Source organism: Puma concolor, chromosome B4 (assembly GCF_028749965.1).
Source record: "Puma concolor isolate L17-30 chromosome B4, mPumCon1.1.hap2, whole genome shotgun sequence".
NCBI lineage: Eukaryota > Metazoa > Chordata > Mammalia > Carnivora > Felidae > Puma > Puma concolor.
Window position 1 is genome coordinate 113,436,096 of NC_141673.1, and position 17,501 is coordinate 113,453,596.

Here is a 17,501-nt window from a genome sequence, read left to right on the forward strand (position 1 = left end):
ATGCAAACTGGTGCTGCCACTCTAGAAAACAGTATGGAGGTTCCTCAAACATTAAAAACAGAACTACCCTACAACCCAGCAATTGCACTACAAGGAATTACAAAGGATACAAAAATGCTTGACTATCAACAATAGGCAAATTATGGAAAGAGCCTAAATGTCCATCAACCGATGAATGGAGAAAGAAGATGTGGGTAATATACATATATATATATATATATATATATATATATATATATATATATACACACACATATATATACACACATATATACATATATATGTATGTATATGTATGTGTATATGTATGTATATATGTATACATACATATATACATACATATACATATATATACATACATACATACATACATACAGGAATGAAAAAGAATGAAATCTTACCATTTGCAACAGTGTGGATGGAACTGGAGGGTATTATGCTAAGCAAAATAAATCAAAGAAAGACTGGTATCATATGACTTAAATCATATGTGGAATTTGAGAAACTCAACAAATGAACATAGGGGAAGGGAAGGAAATATAAAATAAAAACAGAATGGGAGGCAAATCATAAGAGAGTTAAATACAGAGAACAAACTGAGGGCTGGTGGAGGGTTAGGGGGATGTGTTAAATGGGTGAAGGGCATTAAGGAGGGCATTTTTCAGGATGAGCACTGGGTGTCATAAGAGATGAATCACTGGGTTCTACCCTGAAGTCAAGACTACACTGTATGTTAACTAACTTGAATTTAAATTAAAACAAAAAATAAAGAAGAGTCAATACCTATTCTTTTCAAACTATTCCAAAACAATAGAAGAGGAAGAAAAACTTCCAAACTGATATATGAGGCCAGAATTACCTTAATACCAAAACCAGATAAAGATTCCACTAAAAAACAGTACAGGCTCAGTCGGTTGAGTGTCTGACTTCGGCTCAGGTCAGATCTCACAGTTGTGAGTCTGAGCCCCGCTTCAGGCTTTGTGCTAACAGCTCAGAGCCTGGAGCCTGCTTCAGATTCTGTGTCTCCCTCTCTCTCTGCCCCTCCCCCACTCACATTCTGTTTCTGTCTCTGTCTTTCTCTCAAAAATAAATGAACATTTTAAAAAAAGAGCAGAGGCCAATAACCCTAATGAACATGGATGCAAAAATTCTTAATAAAATACTAGCAAACCAAATCCAACAGTACATTAACAGAATCATTCACCATGATTAAATGGGATTTATTCCTGGGCTGCAAGCATGGTTCAATGTTTACAAATCAATCAGTGTGATACACCACATTAACAAAAGAAAGGATAAGAACCATATGATCCTTTCAATAGATGCAGAAAAATCATCTGACAAAGTACAACATCCATTCATGTTAAAAACCCTCAACAAAGTAGGGTTGGAGGGAACCTATCTCAATATAAAAAAGGCCATATATAAAAGACCCACAGCTAACATCATCCTCAATGGGGAAAAACTGAGAGCTTTTCTCCTAAGATCAGGAACAATACTGGGATGTCTACTCTTACCACTGCTATTCAACATAGTACTGGAAATGCTAGCCTCAGCAATCTGACAACAATAACAAATAAAATGTATCCAAAACAGCAAGGAAGAAGAATTTCCCTATTTGCTGATGACATGATACTTTATGTAAAAAGTCTGAAAGACTCCACTAAAAAACTTAGAACTGATACATGAATCATTAAAATCATAAGATTCAAATCAATATACAGAAATCTGTTGAATTTCTATACACCAATATTGAAGAACCAGAAAGAGAAATTAATTATTGAATCCCATTTTCAATTGCACCAAAACATAAGATTATCTAGGAATAAACATAATCAAAGAGGTGATAGACCTGTACTCTGAAAACTATAGAACACTGATGAAAGAAATTGAAGATGACACAAAGAAATTGAAAAACTTTGTATGTTCATGGATTGAAACAACAAATATTGGTTTTTGGAATAACAAATATTGTTCAAATGTCTATATTACAGACAAGCAAAGCTGGAAGCATAACAATTCTAGGCTTCAAGTTATACTACAAAGCTGTAGTGACTAAGTATGGTACAGGCACAGAAACAGACACATAGATCAATGGAACAGAATAGAAAATCTAGAAATGAACCCACAACTCTATGGGGCATTAATCTTTGATAAGCAAGAAAGAATATCCAACGGAAAAAAGAGTCTCTTCAACAAATGGTGATGGGAAAACTGGACAGCAACATACAGGATAATGAAACTGGACCACTTTCTTACACCACACACAAAAATAAATTCAAAATGGATGAAAGACCTAAATGTGAGACATGAAACTATAAAAATCCAGGAGGAACACAGGCACTAATATCCTTGACATTGGCCATAGCAACTTTTTACTAGATATGTGTCCTGAGACAAGGAAACAAAAGCAAAAATAAACTTTGGGACTTCTTCAAAATAAAAAGTTTCTCTACGGTGAAAGTAACAATCAATAAAACTAAAAGGCAACCTACCAAATGGGAGAAGATATTTGCAAATGACATATCTGATAAAGGGTTAGTATCCAAAATCTGTAAAGAATTTATCAAACTCAGCACGCTAAAATTATAATCTGATTAAAAATTGGGCAGAAGACATGAATAGACATTTTTCCAGAGATGACATTCAGATGGCCAACAGATACATGAAAAGGTGCTCAACAGCACTGATCATCAGGGAGACACAAAACTACAATGAGATATCACCTCATACCAGTAAAAATGGCTAAAATTATCAACACAGGAAACAATAGGTGTTGGCAAGGGTGCAGAGAAAGAGGAACCCTCTTACACTGTTTTTGTAATGCAAACTGGTGATGCCTTTTTATATACAATACCAAAAGCACAATCCATGAAAAAAATAAAAATGATAAGTTAAATTAAAAGGAAAACAAACTTCTGATCTCTGAAAGGCACTGTTAAGAGAATAATAATACAAGACACAGACGGAAGAAAATATTTGCAGAACATATATCTGATAAAGAACTGTTATTCATAGTATTTAAGGAATGCTTTAAATCTCAACAATTAGAAAACAAATAACCCAATCACAATATTGGCAAATGATCTGAACAGATACCTTAACAAATAAATCATATAGATGGCACATAAGCATCTGAAAAGAAATTCTACATATGTGTCATCAGGGAATTATAAATTAAAACAATGAGATACTATTACACACCTATTAAAATGGCTAAAATCCAAAACACTGAAAACCACAAATGATGCCAGGGATGTAAATCAATGGGAACTCCAATTCACTGCTGGTTGGAATGCAAAATTCTAGAGGCACTTTGCAGATGGTTTGGCAGTTTCTTATAAAGTTAAATACAGTCTTGCCATATGAGCCAGCAATCACACTGCTAGGTATTTGCCCAAGTTTACTGATAATTTATGTTCCCACAAAAGTTATGTAGATCCCAACAGGTCCTAATTTGGTTTGACACAACCAATTAATAAATATATTGTTGGGTTTTTCTTGTGGGTTAGGATGATTATAAGAAAATACTAAGATGCTATAGGCACCATTAACTTCTGTCTAAAATCTTAAGAAAAAACTGTAAATACTTATCACAAGAAGGCATATAGCTATATTACCAAGAGACAAAATAAACATTAAGGCACAAAAATATTCCTAGAAAGAAAGATTATACTTTTAAAGAGACAAAGGCTCAGTTTATCAGATATAAATAACAAGTACAAATTTGCACACATTTAATAACCGAGTTTCCAAATACATAAAACAAACCGGCAAAACTACCAGGAAACACAGAGAAGTCTGTAACCACAGTGGGAGAATTTAACATAACATCTCTTAGTAATATAGAATAGACAGAACTTCAATTAAAGAAGAATTGAACAACACAATAAATACATTTGAGGTAACAGATGCATACAAAATACATGATTGATTATAAGGACAAAGTTTTGCTGCTTTCTTTAATTAAAAATAAATCAATGATATTGAAAATTGTCATACTTACTACTTAGCGTTTTCATTTTCACAGGTATAAATTTCTTACTTTGAGACTGGCTTATTGACAATGTAACTTTATGCTTGAGTAAAAGATTTTCATCTAACATATCTACTTTCTGAGCTATAAGAAGGATGCTTTTAACCCATTAAGAAGACAATTGTATTCATTAATTTGTAATTCAAATACATACCAATTATCGAGGAATATTTCCTTTCATGTTCTGAAACATAATCAAATACCATATTGTTGAAATAGTGATGTCTACACATTGTTGAGATAGTGATTTACAGAGTGACTATGTGAATTACAGAAATAATGGGAGTACTTTTCAAGAGAATAGTTTTATAAGGTATTCACAATTTAGGATTAAATTCAATATTTTTGTAACAGATAATCGGTGAGGGAATAAAGAAATGGTAAAGAATACATTCAAAATAAATTTAAAAGAATATCAAAAACACATCAGATAAGAAAGACAAAATACAAATCATTTACCCTCAACATATCAATACTTCCATTAAATGTAAATCTATTAAACGTTCCATTTAAAACACAAAGACTGGGGGAGGTCGGAAGATGACGGCATAGGAGGACGCTGGGCTCACCTCACGTCCTGCTGATCACTTAGATTCCACCTACACCTGCCTAAATAATCCAGAAAACCGCCAGAGGATTAGCAGAACGGAGTCTCCAGAGCCAAGCGCAACAAGAGGCCCACGGAAGAGGATAGGAAGGGCAGCGAGGCGGTGCCCGCTCCACGGACTGGCAGGAGGGAGCCGGGCGGAGGGGCGGCTTGCCGGCCAAGCAGAGCCCCCAAGTCTGGCTGGCAAAGCGGAAGGGGCTGGACGGAGTGTGTTCTGACAGCAAGCGCGACTTAGCGTCTGGGAGGTCATAAGTTAACAGCTCTGCTCAGAAAGCGGGAAGGCTGGAGGACAAAGGGAGGGAGAGCTGCTGAGCCCCAGACGACAGAGCTCAGTTTGGTGGGGAACAAAGGCGCTCGCCAGCGCCATCTCCCTCGCCCATCCCCCAGCCAAAATCCCAAAGCGAACCAGTTCCTGCCAGGGAACTTGCTCGCTCCGTGCAAACACCCAACTCTGTGCTTCTGCGGAGCCAAACCTCTGGCAGCAGATCTGACTGCCTCCCGCTGCCACAGGGCCCCTCATGAGGTGGATCACCTAAGGAGAAGCGAGCTAAGCCTGCCCCTCCTGCCCCTGTGCACCTTGCCTACCCACCCCAGCTAATACGCCAGATCCCCAGCATCACAAGCCTGGCAGTGTGCAAGTAGCCCAGACGGCCCCGCCACCCCACAGTGAATCCCGCCCCTAGGAGAGGGGAAGAGAAGGCACACACCAGTCTGACTGTGGCCCCAGCTGTGGGCTGGAGGCAGACATCAGGTCTGAATGCGGCCCCACCCACCAACTCCAGTTATACACCACAGCACAGGGGAAGTGCCCTGCAGGTCCTCACCACTCCAGGGACTATCCAAAATGACCAAACGGAAGAATTCCCCTCAGAAGAATCTCCAGGAAATAACAACAGCTAATGAACTGATCAAAAGGATTTAAATAATATAACAGAAAGTGAATTTAGAATAATAGTCATAAAATTAATCGCTGGGCTTGAAAACAGTATAGAGGACAGCAGACAATCTCTTGCTACAGAGATCAAGGGACTAAGGAACAGTCACGAGGAGCTGAAAAACGCTTTAAACGAAATGCAAAACAAAATGGAAACGACGACAGCTCGGATTGAAGAGGCAGAGGAGAGAATAGGTGAACTAGAGGATAAAGTTATGGAAAAAGAGGAAGCTGAGAGAAAGAGAGATAAAAAAATCCAGGAGTATGAGGGGAAAATTAGAGAACTAAGTGATACACTAAAAAGAAATAATATACGCATAATTGGTATCCCAGAGAAGGAAGAGAGAGGGAAAGGTGCTGAAGGGGTACTTGAAGAAATTATAGCTGAGAACTTCCCTGAACTGGGGAAGGAAAAAGGCATTGAAATCCAAGAGGCACAGAGAACTCCCTTCAGACGTAACTTGAATCGATCTTCTGCACGACATATCATAGTCAAACTGGCAAAATACAAGAATAAAGAGAAAATTCTGAAAGCAGCAAGGGGTAAACGTGCCCTCACATATAAAGGGAGACCTATAAGACTTGTGACGGATCTCTCTTTTGAAACTTGGCAGGCCAGAAAGGATTGGCACGAGATTTTCAGTGTGCTAGACAGAAAAAATATGCAGCCGAGAATCCTTTATCCAGCAAGTCTGTCATTTAGAATAGAAGGAGAGATAAAGGTCTTCCCAAACAAACAAAAACTGAAGGAATTTGTCACCACTAAACCAGCCCTACAAGAGATCCTAAGGGGGATCCTGTGAGACAAAGTACCAGAGACATCACTACAAGCATAAAACATACAGACATCACAATGACTCTAAACCCGTATCTTTCCATAATAACACTGAATATAAATGGATTAAATGCGCCAACCAAAAGACATAGGGTATCAGAATGGATAAAAAAACAAGACCCATCTATTTGCTGTCTACAAGAGACTCATTTTAGACCTGAGGACACCTTTAGATTGAGAGTGAGGGGATGGAGAACTATTTATCATGCTACTGGAAGCCAAAAGAAAGCTGGAGTAGCCATACTTATATCAGACAAACTAGACTTTAAATTAAAGGCTGTAACAAGAGATGAAGAAGGACATTATATAACAATTACAGGGTCTATCCATCAGGAAGAGCTAACAATTATAAATGTCTATGCGCCAAATACAGGAGCCCCCAAACATATAAAACAATTATTCACAAACATAAGCAACCTTATTGATAAGAATGTGGTAATTGCAGAGGACTTTAACACTCCCCTTACAGAAATGGATAGATCATCTAGACACATGGTCAATAAAGAAACAAGGGCCCTGAATGATACATTGCATCAGATGGACTTGACAGATATATTTAGAACTCTGCACCCCAAAGCAACAGAATATACTTTCTTCTCGAGTGCACATGGAACATTCTCCAAGATAGATCATATACTGGGTCACAAAACAGCCCTTCATAATTTTACAAGAATTGAAATTATACCATGCATACTTTCAGACCACAATGCTATGAAGCTTGAAATCAACCACAGGAGAAAGTCTGGAAAACCTCCAAAAGCATGGAGGTTAAAGAACACCCTACTAAAGAATGAGTGGGTCAATCAGGCAATTAGAGAAGAAATTAAAAAATACATAGAAACAAATGAAAATGAAAATACAACAATCCAGACCCTTTGGGACGCAGCGAAGGCAGTCCTGAGAGGAAAATACATTGCAATCCAGGCCTATCTCAAGAAACAAGAAAAATCCCAAATACAAAATCTAACAGCACACCTAAAGGAACTAGAAGCAGAACAGCAAAGGCAGCCTAAACCCAGCAGAAGAAGAGAAATAATAAAGATCAGAGCAGAAATAAACAATATAGAATCTAAAAAAACCGTAGAGCAGATCGATGAAACCAAGAGTTGGTTTTTTGAAAAAATAAATAAAATAGATAAAGCTCTAGCCAGCCTTCTCAAAAAGAAACGGGAGATGACCCAAATAGATAAAATCATGAATGAAAATGGAATTATTACAACCAATACCTCAGAGATACAAACAATTATCAGGGAATACTATGAAAAATTATATGCCAACAAATTGGACAACCTGGAAGAAATGGACAAATTCCTAAACACCCACACGCTTCCAAAACTCAATCAGGAGGAAATAGAAAGCTTGAACAGACCCATAACCAGCGAAGAAACTGAATCGGTTATCAAAAATCTCCCAACAAATAAGAGTCCAGGACCAGATGGCTTCGCAGGGGAGTTCTACCAGACGTTTAAAACAGAGATAATACCTATCCTGCTCAAGCTATTCCAAGAAATAGAAAGGGAAGGAAAACTTCCAGACTCATTCTATGAAGCCAGTATTACTTTGATTCCTAAACCAGACAGAGACCCAGTAAAAAAAGAGAACTACAAGCCAATATCCCTGATGAATATGGATGCAAAAATTCTCAATAAGATACTAGCAAATCGAATTCAACAGCATATAAAAATAATTATTCACCGTGATCAAGTGGGATTCATTACTGGGATGCAGGGCTGGTTCAACATCCGCAAATCAATCAACGTGATACATCACATTAATAAAAAAAAAAGAGAAGAACCATATGATCCTGTCAATCGATGCAGAAAAGGCCTTTGACAAAATCCAGCACCCTTTCTTAATAAAAACCCTTGAGAAAGTCAGGATAGAAGGAACATACTTACACATAATAAAAGCCATTTATGAAAAGCCCACAGCTAACATCATCCTCAATGGGGAAAAACTGAGAGCTTTTTCCCTGAAATCAGGAACACGACAGGGATGCCCACTCTCACCGCTGTTGTTTAACATAGTGCTGGAAGTTCTAGCATCAGCAATCAGACAACAAAAGGAAATCAAAGGCAGCAAAATTGGCAAAGATGAAGTCGAGCTTTCGCTTTTTGCAGAAGACATGATATTATACATGGAAAATCCTATAGACTCCACCAAAAGTCTGCTAGAACTGATGCATGAATTCAGCAAAGTTGCAGGATACAAAATCAATGTACAGAAATCAGTTGCATTCTTATACACTAACAATGAAGCAACAGAAAGACAAATAAAGAAACTGATCCCATTCACAATTGCACCAAGAAGCATAAAATACCTAGGGACAAATCTAACCAAAGATGTAAAAGATCTGTATGCTGAAAACTATAGAAAGCTTATGAAGGAAACTGAAGAAGATACAAAGAAATGGAGAGACATTCCCTGCTCATGGAGTGGAAGAATAAATATTGTCAACATGTCAATACTACCCAAAGCTATCTACACATTCAATGCAATCCCAATCAAAATTGCACCAGCATTCTTCTCGAAACTAGAACAAGCAATCCTAAAATTCATATGGAACCACAAAAGGCCCCAAATAGCCAAAGTAATTTTGAAGAAGAAGACCAAAGCAGGAGGCATCACAATCCCAGACTTTAGCCTCTACTACAAAGCTGTAATCATCCAGACAGCATAGTATTGGCACAAAAACAGACACATAGACCAATGGAATAGAATAGAAACCCCAGAACTAGACCCACAAACGTATGGCCAACTCATCTTTGACAAAGCAGGAAAGAACATCCAATGGAAAAAAAAAGACAGTCTCTTTAACAAATGGTGCTGGGAGAACTGGACAGCAACATGCAGAAGGTTGAAACTAGACCACTTTCTCACACCATTCACAAAAATAAATTCAAAATGGATAAAGGACCTGAATGTGAGACAGGAAACCATCAAAACCTTAGAGGACAACGCAGGAAAAGACCTCTCTGACCTCAGCCGTAGCAATCTCTTACTCGACACATCCCCAAAGGCAAGGGAATTAAAAGCAAAAATGAATTACTGGGACCTTATGAAGATAAAAAGCTTCTGCACAGCAAAGGAAACAACCAACAAAACTAAAAGGCAACCAACGGAATGGGACAAGATATTTGCAAATGACATATCAGACAAAGGGCTAGTATCCAAAATCTATAAAGAGCTCACCAAACTCCACACCCGAAAAGCAAATAACCCAGTGAAGAAATGGGCAGAAAACATGAATAGACACTTCTCTAAAGAAGACATCCGGATGGCCAACAGGCACATGAAAAGATGCTCAATGTCGCTCCTCATCAGGGAAATACAAATCAAAACCACACTCAGATATCACCTCATGCCAGTCAGAGTGGGCAAAATGAACAAATCAGGAGACTATAGATGCTGGCGAGGATGTGGAGAAACGGGAACCCTTTTGCACTGTTGGTGGGAATGCAAATTGGTGCAGCCGCTCTGGAAAGCAGTGTGGAGGTTCCTCAGAAAATTAAAAATAGACCTACCCTATGACCCAGCAATAGCACTGCTAGGAATGTACCCAAGGGATACAGGAGTACTGATGCATAGGGGCACTTGTACCCCAATGTTTAGAGCAGCACTCTCAACAATAGCCAAATTATGGAAAGAGCCTAAATGTCCATCAACTGATGAATGGATAAAGAAATTGTGGTTTATATACACAATGGAATACTACGTGGCAATGAGAAAAAATGAAATATGGCCTTTTGTAGCAACGTGGATGGAACTGGAGAGTGTGATGCTAAGTGAAATAAGCCATACAGAGAAAGACAGATACCATATGGTTTCACTCTTATGTGGATCTTGAGAAACTTAACAGAAACCCATGGGGGAGGGGAAGGAAAAAAAAAAAAGAGGTTAGAGTGGGGGAGAGCCAAAGCATAAGAGACTGTTAAAAACTGAGAACAAACTGAGGGTTGATGGGGGGTAGGAGGGAGGGGAGGGTGGGTTGATGGGTATTGAGGAGGGCACCTTTTGGGATGAGCACTGGGTGTTGTATGGAAACCAATTTCACAATAAATTTCATATATTGAAAAAAATAAAATAAAATTGTATAAAAAATTATTTAAAAATAAATAAATAAATAAATAAATAAATAAATAAATAAATAAAACACAAAGACTGTTACATTGGATTAAAAAATAACCAACCACAATGCCTTTTGTTTTAAAGTTACACAAATAATTCATAGCAATATGAAAAGATTGAAAGTAAAATGATGAAAAAATTATTCTATGCAAATAATTACATTAAGATACTATGTAAATATTAGGTAAAATGAACTAAAAGCACACCAAAAAGTTATTACAAAATGTTCATCATTAAGAATGAAATTTCAGTTCACTAAGAATATATAACATTTTAAAATTTGTGTATTACATACATATGTATATATCTGCATATAATTTATATTTATTATATACAGTAAATAGCCTTAGAAAAATAAAACAAAAATTGGCAGAACTACAAAGAGTAATAGAGAAATAAACAATCACAGGAGTTGAATTTTATATACTTTCCTCACAAATAATAAGGTTAGAATCTCAATGAAATTAAGAAAGCACCAACAACATAATTAATCAACTTGACCAAATGGATAACATACATGCTCACACATTACAGATGTAGCATATATATATGTATATAGCATGCATTTATGATTGAATATATATATTCATGAACTGAAGAAAGAAATATATTAAATATCTTTTAATAATTTTTTTTATTTTAAATAATATTTTTAATAATTATACTTACTAGTAAGTCCCACTTTTCTGGTAGCTCCAAGTGTCTTAATTTGAGATGAGCCTTTTGAGATTAAAACTTCATTATCTTCAGATGAAAGATTTTTACCTGCTTTTTCATCCATTTTCTCAGCTACAAAAATAGAGACTTTTAACTCAATAAAAAGTAAAAGTTAACTCTCTTTATTTTTAATAAAGAACCACTTACAGTTTCTTTCCAGTTTTATAAAATTTAAGCAAATGAACACAATTTAAACAAATGATCAAACACTTCCCCCCCACACACACACAAAACCAAACAAAACCAAAACAAAACAAAACAAAACAAAACAAAATTCTGGTGAATTTTCAAAACAGACTATAAAATTAAATATAAAAATCATCACAGTGCTTTCCTGAAAGTATGTGAAGGTACTTTTGTTACTTTATACACACATTTAGAAAATTATAATTAGACTTTATTGTACTAAGGGCATTTACATTTTTTAAATACTTAAAAATTTTAAAACGTATAGGATTGATGTAAAAGTTAGACTGATTAGAAAGTAATAATTCCAAAATAAGGAAATGAAATAGAAAGAAAGCTAGGTCAGGTAGGAAGAATACAGAGCACTCCAAAATAGAAATAATTAAATCGAAATGTATCAATAAGTACCATAATTATAAATGGATTATATGTTATAGGGATAGACAAAGACAGTCATACTAGATTTATAAATAATTTAATTATAGGTTATTTATAAGTGACACTACTAAATAATAATAATACAGAAAATTGGAAACTAAGTAGGTGAAAAAATGTCATATGTCATGTAAATGTAACCAAAATAAATACGCAATAGTTATGTTACTGTCAGACAAAATAGGATTTTGGTCAAAAGACCTTAATGGAGACAGAATAAAATGGCACCTTTCAGAAAAAGAAATCATTGAATTCATAAGAAATTATCTAACATTTGTATTTTTATGCACCTAACAACAGACAGTATAAGGAAAATTGGCAATATAATGAAAATAGTACTGGAGGAATAAATAGATAATTCCACAATCATAATGCGAAAATTCAATATGCATCTCTCCATAATTGGTAGGACAAACAAAATTCAAGAAAATCAAGAAATAGGAAATTTAAATAACACAATAAAAATCTGACTTAATAGATGTATGTAAGCTTGTAGCAGAATATACATTCATAAACAAAATTCTGTTCAAATCAATTGAAATTTTAAATAATTTAATAATCATAATTATCATATTCACTACTGAGTCTTTTCTTTCTAACAGTTTTAAGTGTCAGGCAAAAGATTTTCATCTGATATCTCATCCATTTTCTGGGCCTCAAGAAGAAAGTCATAAAAGCAGTAAATAGAGAACCGGATCTGTGGTAGAACTTTTGGATTTACAATATATGTTATTTATCCAACAATATGTTATGTCATTTTTTAATGATATAAGCAAATCCTGTCTAGTTGAAATATAAATATCATGTGAATATACTTTCACTTGTGTGTATGTAAGCAGTCTTGCTACTTTTACAGAAGCATTAAATATATTTAATTTAGAAATATTATTATAAACATTATTATATATACTTACATATTTAAAATGATCTTTAGTTTTTTTAGAGTATTCACATTTTAGAATAAAGTCTAAAAATTTTTAATCAGATATGGGTAAGGAAAAACATATAAGGGTAAAAAATACAGAGACTGAAAAAGTGAAAGAAAAGTAGGAAAAATTACCCAAGAAATGGGGTAATTAGAAGTAGAAATAACTAGATTATATATGATTGAGAACTACTTAAAAGACAACGAGCTGCATTTTAAGATATTTACACTTATAAGTTTCTTGCAAGAGATACAGCAAAATCACAAAGATACAAGAAACAGGATAGAAAAAAATGTATGATGCAAATACCAACCAGAGGTTTATGGAGCTACATTAATAGTAGATAAAGTAGTTTTGGGAGAAAATAAATAAAAACTTCCTAATTAAGACAAAATGTTCTGTCCTTGAAAGATATTATAAATCTTAACTTTATATACCATAAATAATAGATTGTCATAAGATATAAATCATAAGCTGCCACAACTGCAAGAAAAAATAAATCCCAAAGTAAGATTTAACACATCTAATTCAGTAATTTTAAAACAAAGAGATAAATTATTAATAAGTATCTAAAGTGTGATGGGAATCATTACCAAAGAGCATATGGTTGAAGACATATTCATAAATCCAAAAGTGTTCTCCTGAATTTAATTAAAAATAATTCATAAGATTTACATTTAATTATTTGCTATCAAGATTCATATTTCTAGTAGTTTCAAGTTTTTTACTTTGAACTTGGTTTCTTAAAAATAAAACTTTCTCCTCAGGAAATTGATTTTCCTGTGACATCATTTCATTGTTTTGCTTTCCAAGAGGAAATGCTAAGGAAAAAAAAAAACATAAATGTTTGAAATGTCTGGATATGCCAAAAAATCATCAAATTTGCTTCCCATGGAAGAAAAAAATCATGTGAATAATTTTCATTAGTGTGCATGGAAGCCATTTACTTAATAATTACTGACCTTGCAAATACTAACCAAACAGTATTATTAATTTTGCTTTTGTATCTATCTTAGGGTATACATGCCTTATCTATTTTTTAATATTTACTTATTTTTTGAGAGAGAGAGAAAGAGAGAGAGTGTGTAAGCATGGACAGGCGAGGGGCAGAGAGAGAGGGAGACACAGAATCTGAAGCAGGTTCCAGGCTCTGAGCTGTCAGCACAGAGCCCGATTCAGAGCTTGAACCCAGGAACCGTGAGATCTGACCAGAGCTGAAGTCAAACACTCAGCTGACTGAGCCACCCAGGTGCCCCAGGATATTCACACTTTAGATCTGAGTGTAAGGTTTCTATAAAATATATGCCCAAAAAACATATTCATGAACCAAATGAAATCTGATGAGGTTAATTTTAAAAAGTTTCCTATAATTTCTATACTTACTTTTACGCCTTTCCTTTCTGGAAGTTATTTTTTTCTTTACTTGCACTTGGGATTTTGATGCTGAATCTTGACTCGCAAACATAAGATTTTCATCAGGTATGCCAAAATAAGCTATAGAAAAAGATAGATTTAGTCTACTAACTGGAAAAACAGATCTATTGTGAAATCCCTAGATTTCAAATTTATAACAAATGCACAGTAGCATTTTCCTTCATTTTTATAAGGTCATAAGTGAATTATTATAATGCTAGAACTGTTATGAAAATGGCTGATTTCAAAACTGTCTCATTATTTCATAAATAAACCTAAGTAACATATACATTTTATGTTGGTCTTCAGGTATCATGGGTGATTTATACTTAGGCTAATACACAATAATAGACCAAGCAATGAAAACTCATATGCACAAGAGTATTCATTACAGCCTTTTTTGTAATTCCAAAATACTTAAAACCATTTAAATGTTAAAGCATGGAGATTGGCCAAATAAACTGATACATATATCTCAACTACAGAACTGGTATAATATGAATACTTCTATAATGGTAGATAATTGTACATATGTATGTATGTATATATGTATATGTAAGATATTCTTTACCCATCTGCACTGATACATTTGATGCCTGTCTGATGTCATTTTATGAAACACTGGTTGAAATACTGGTGGGCTGGTGCCCTTTTATATTTAGACTCTTGTTTATATTATCACAAGTGAATAAAGGCTTAATTGTGACTTTCAAATTAGTTTATTGTCTGAATTAACCAACTTCATAGCTAGCAGCTCTCTCTCAGTAACAAATGATGACAGTGTGGCCCAATTAAACCTCTCACGTTTCTCAATTGGACCTTATGTCAGAATGACACTACTACAGGTCAGAAGTGCCCAATTGTCAAAATCTCCCAAGAACTGTAATCTCACAGATTCAGCTAAAAGATACTTTGAGGTATTACTGGAGGGTTATTGGTGGGCGTTGGTGGATACTTAATGTGTGTCCTATGACTGTGAAATAGTCTTATGATTTCAAATTCCAGCATGAGGGTATTAATGCTTTTACTTTTGTTTTCTAGTTATCTTTGCATATTCACAATTTAGGTTAGAGTGTAAAGTTTCTATAAAACATATGCTCAAAAGTGTCCTCATGAACCAAAGAAAAAAATCTTCTGATGGGTTTAAAATAATTTAAACTTATCCATAATTATTATACTTATTATGGCACCTTTTCTTTCTGTAAGTTATTTGTTTCTCTACTTGCATTTGGGGTTGTGACACTGAATCTTCATTCACAAGCATTAAATTTTCATCTGGTACTCCAAAATGAGCTAAATAAAGAGATGCATTTAGTTCACTAAATGGAAAAGCAGATCTATGAAAACTCCAGATTTAAATTTATAACAAGTGTACAATAGCATTTTCTTTTTATAGCTATAAATAAATTGTCCTAATGGTTGATCTGACATGGAAATGATAAGAAAAGTTTTAATTGATACTACTGAGGCTGTCTCATTATGTCCTAAATATTCTGAGGCAACAAATACATTTCATAACAGTCTCCACTTTTGGGTTATTTATATAGTAGGTTAATTGATAACAATAAACCAACCAACAAAAATGCATATGTACAAGGTCTATTCATTACAATATTGTTTGCAATTGCAAAATATTTAAAACCATCTAAATGTTTAAGAATAGGATATTGGTTGAATAAACTAAGGTATATGTTATAAATTATAGTATAGTATAATCTATGGCATATTACATGGTATAAACTGCTTTATGTATTTGCATAAAATTAATAAATATTTCTATAAACTGACAAAAAGAGCTAATGTTTAAGTGGAAAAACTCTTTAAAAAAGTGTATCTAGTACGCTAATTTTTGGGTCAGAAAGAAGTAATCAGAAACAAATAGAGAAATAGATATTAAATTCACAAAATAGAGGAAAAATAAACATGAAAATAATACAGTTACTTACTTATAAGAAGATGGGATGGGAGAGAAGTCTAAGGAATGCAAAGAGAAGGACATATATCTTTTGCATAATATTTGCTTTTTGAAGCAGGTTAATGCTCTCTATACATTCCAAAAATAAAATTAAATCAACAAGAATAAGAAGAGGAAACTAACACTGAATGCAAGTGAAATGACTCTAGTGAAGGGATAAAAATAACAATACTAATCCAAATAAGTCATCAATACAGTGTTTGAAAAATACCCTCAATCTTAGGCAAGAATATAGGGGGCAGATTGCAAGAAAAATCACTAAATCATTTGAGTAGACTTATTTTTGTACTGGTATGTGCTGAGCAGTTCCTTAATGAAGTTGAAGCATTATAGGATTGAGCAACTACATGCTCAGGCTCTTAGCTCCAATAAAGATTCAAGATTAACACTGGAAGAAAGAATATACACATATGAAATGGAGGAAAGCAAGAATGAGACATGAGAGATTAGAATTGAAGGTGTCCAAGAGTCCTCATGATTTCTAAAACATGTATATGCACAATATGCATGTATATGTTCACATGCACATGTATGCATGAATGTGTGTGTGTGTGTGTCTCAATATATATTAGTATAAGTGTATAAATTATGGAGTGCAGATCCAAGTTAAAATCCTATGTGTAATCTTTCAGGTTCAACCCATAGAAAATTACAAAGTTTTTACCTGGCAGTTATCATATGAAAAAGCTTCCTACTCCACACTAGGCCTAAAACACAGCTGGTGTGCTGATCTTTGCAAGGAAGTACAATCATGTATTCAGGCCTCTCCAGGTCAGCATTCCCTAGACCAGCTGTTCCATTCATAGACTTCAAATGAGGCACTGTACTGTTCAGGTGACTCTGCTTGGGCTACCTTCCTGGGGAAGCCTTGAGGACAACTTTCTCCTTTCTGACTTAGTTTTCAGTACTTTTCCACTCCTAGCCCTCCCCAAGTCCCTCCATATCCTGGCGCCATAAAATGGCAAGAGCCTTTTGTTTGAGGATCCTTCAGCAGTGAGAGACAATCTTCCTCTGCATTTGTGATGAACATCTAACACTCCCCTGGTTCCTTTAATGGGGAAAAATGGAACATTGTTAAAGTTGGCCCTTTCCTGTTTTGACTCTTGCTTATAAAATATCATAGTAATTAGATAAAGTAATTAAATTACTTTCAGTTTGGCTTATTAATTGACCAACTCAACAACTGTCAGGCTTTCTCTGACAAATTGGTGAACTGAGCAGAATGGTTAATAGAGTACACTGACTTTCTATCTAGAAGGCAAACACCCTCAACTTCCCATAGGGCACTTTTGAGAGGTATTAGAGAAAT

At 34.8% G+C, this 17,501-nt stretch overlaps 1 protein-coding gene and 1 long non-coding RNA gene across 2 annotated transcripts in view; both read right to left on the bottom strand.

Annotated features, from left to right (window-relative positions):
* Positions 1 to 3,745: 3,745 nt before the first annotated feature.
* On the bottom strand, positions 3,746 to 14,292 carry LOC147579428 (uncharacterized). The gene is made up of 3 exons (XR_015253928.1): positions 14,188 to 14,292; positions 11,210 to 11,329; positions 3,746 to 4,220 (listed from the first exon to the last, which is right to left on the bottom strand). It is a non-coding gene; the product is annotated as an uncharacterized LOC147579428 (long non-coding RNA).
* Positions 14,293 to 15,376: 1,084 nt separating this feature from the next.
* Positions 15,377 to 17,501, bottom strand: part of LOC112867579 (uncharacterized) — a 208,164-nt gene continuing 206,039 nt past the window's right edge. The window contains exon 12 of the mRNA XM_086715140.1: positions 15,377 to 15,510. Within this exon, the coding sequence (XP_086571266.1) occupies positions 15,377 to 15,510 (134 nt within the window). The remainder of the gene's footprint in view (positions 15,511 to 17,501) is intronic.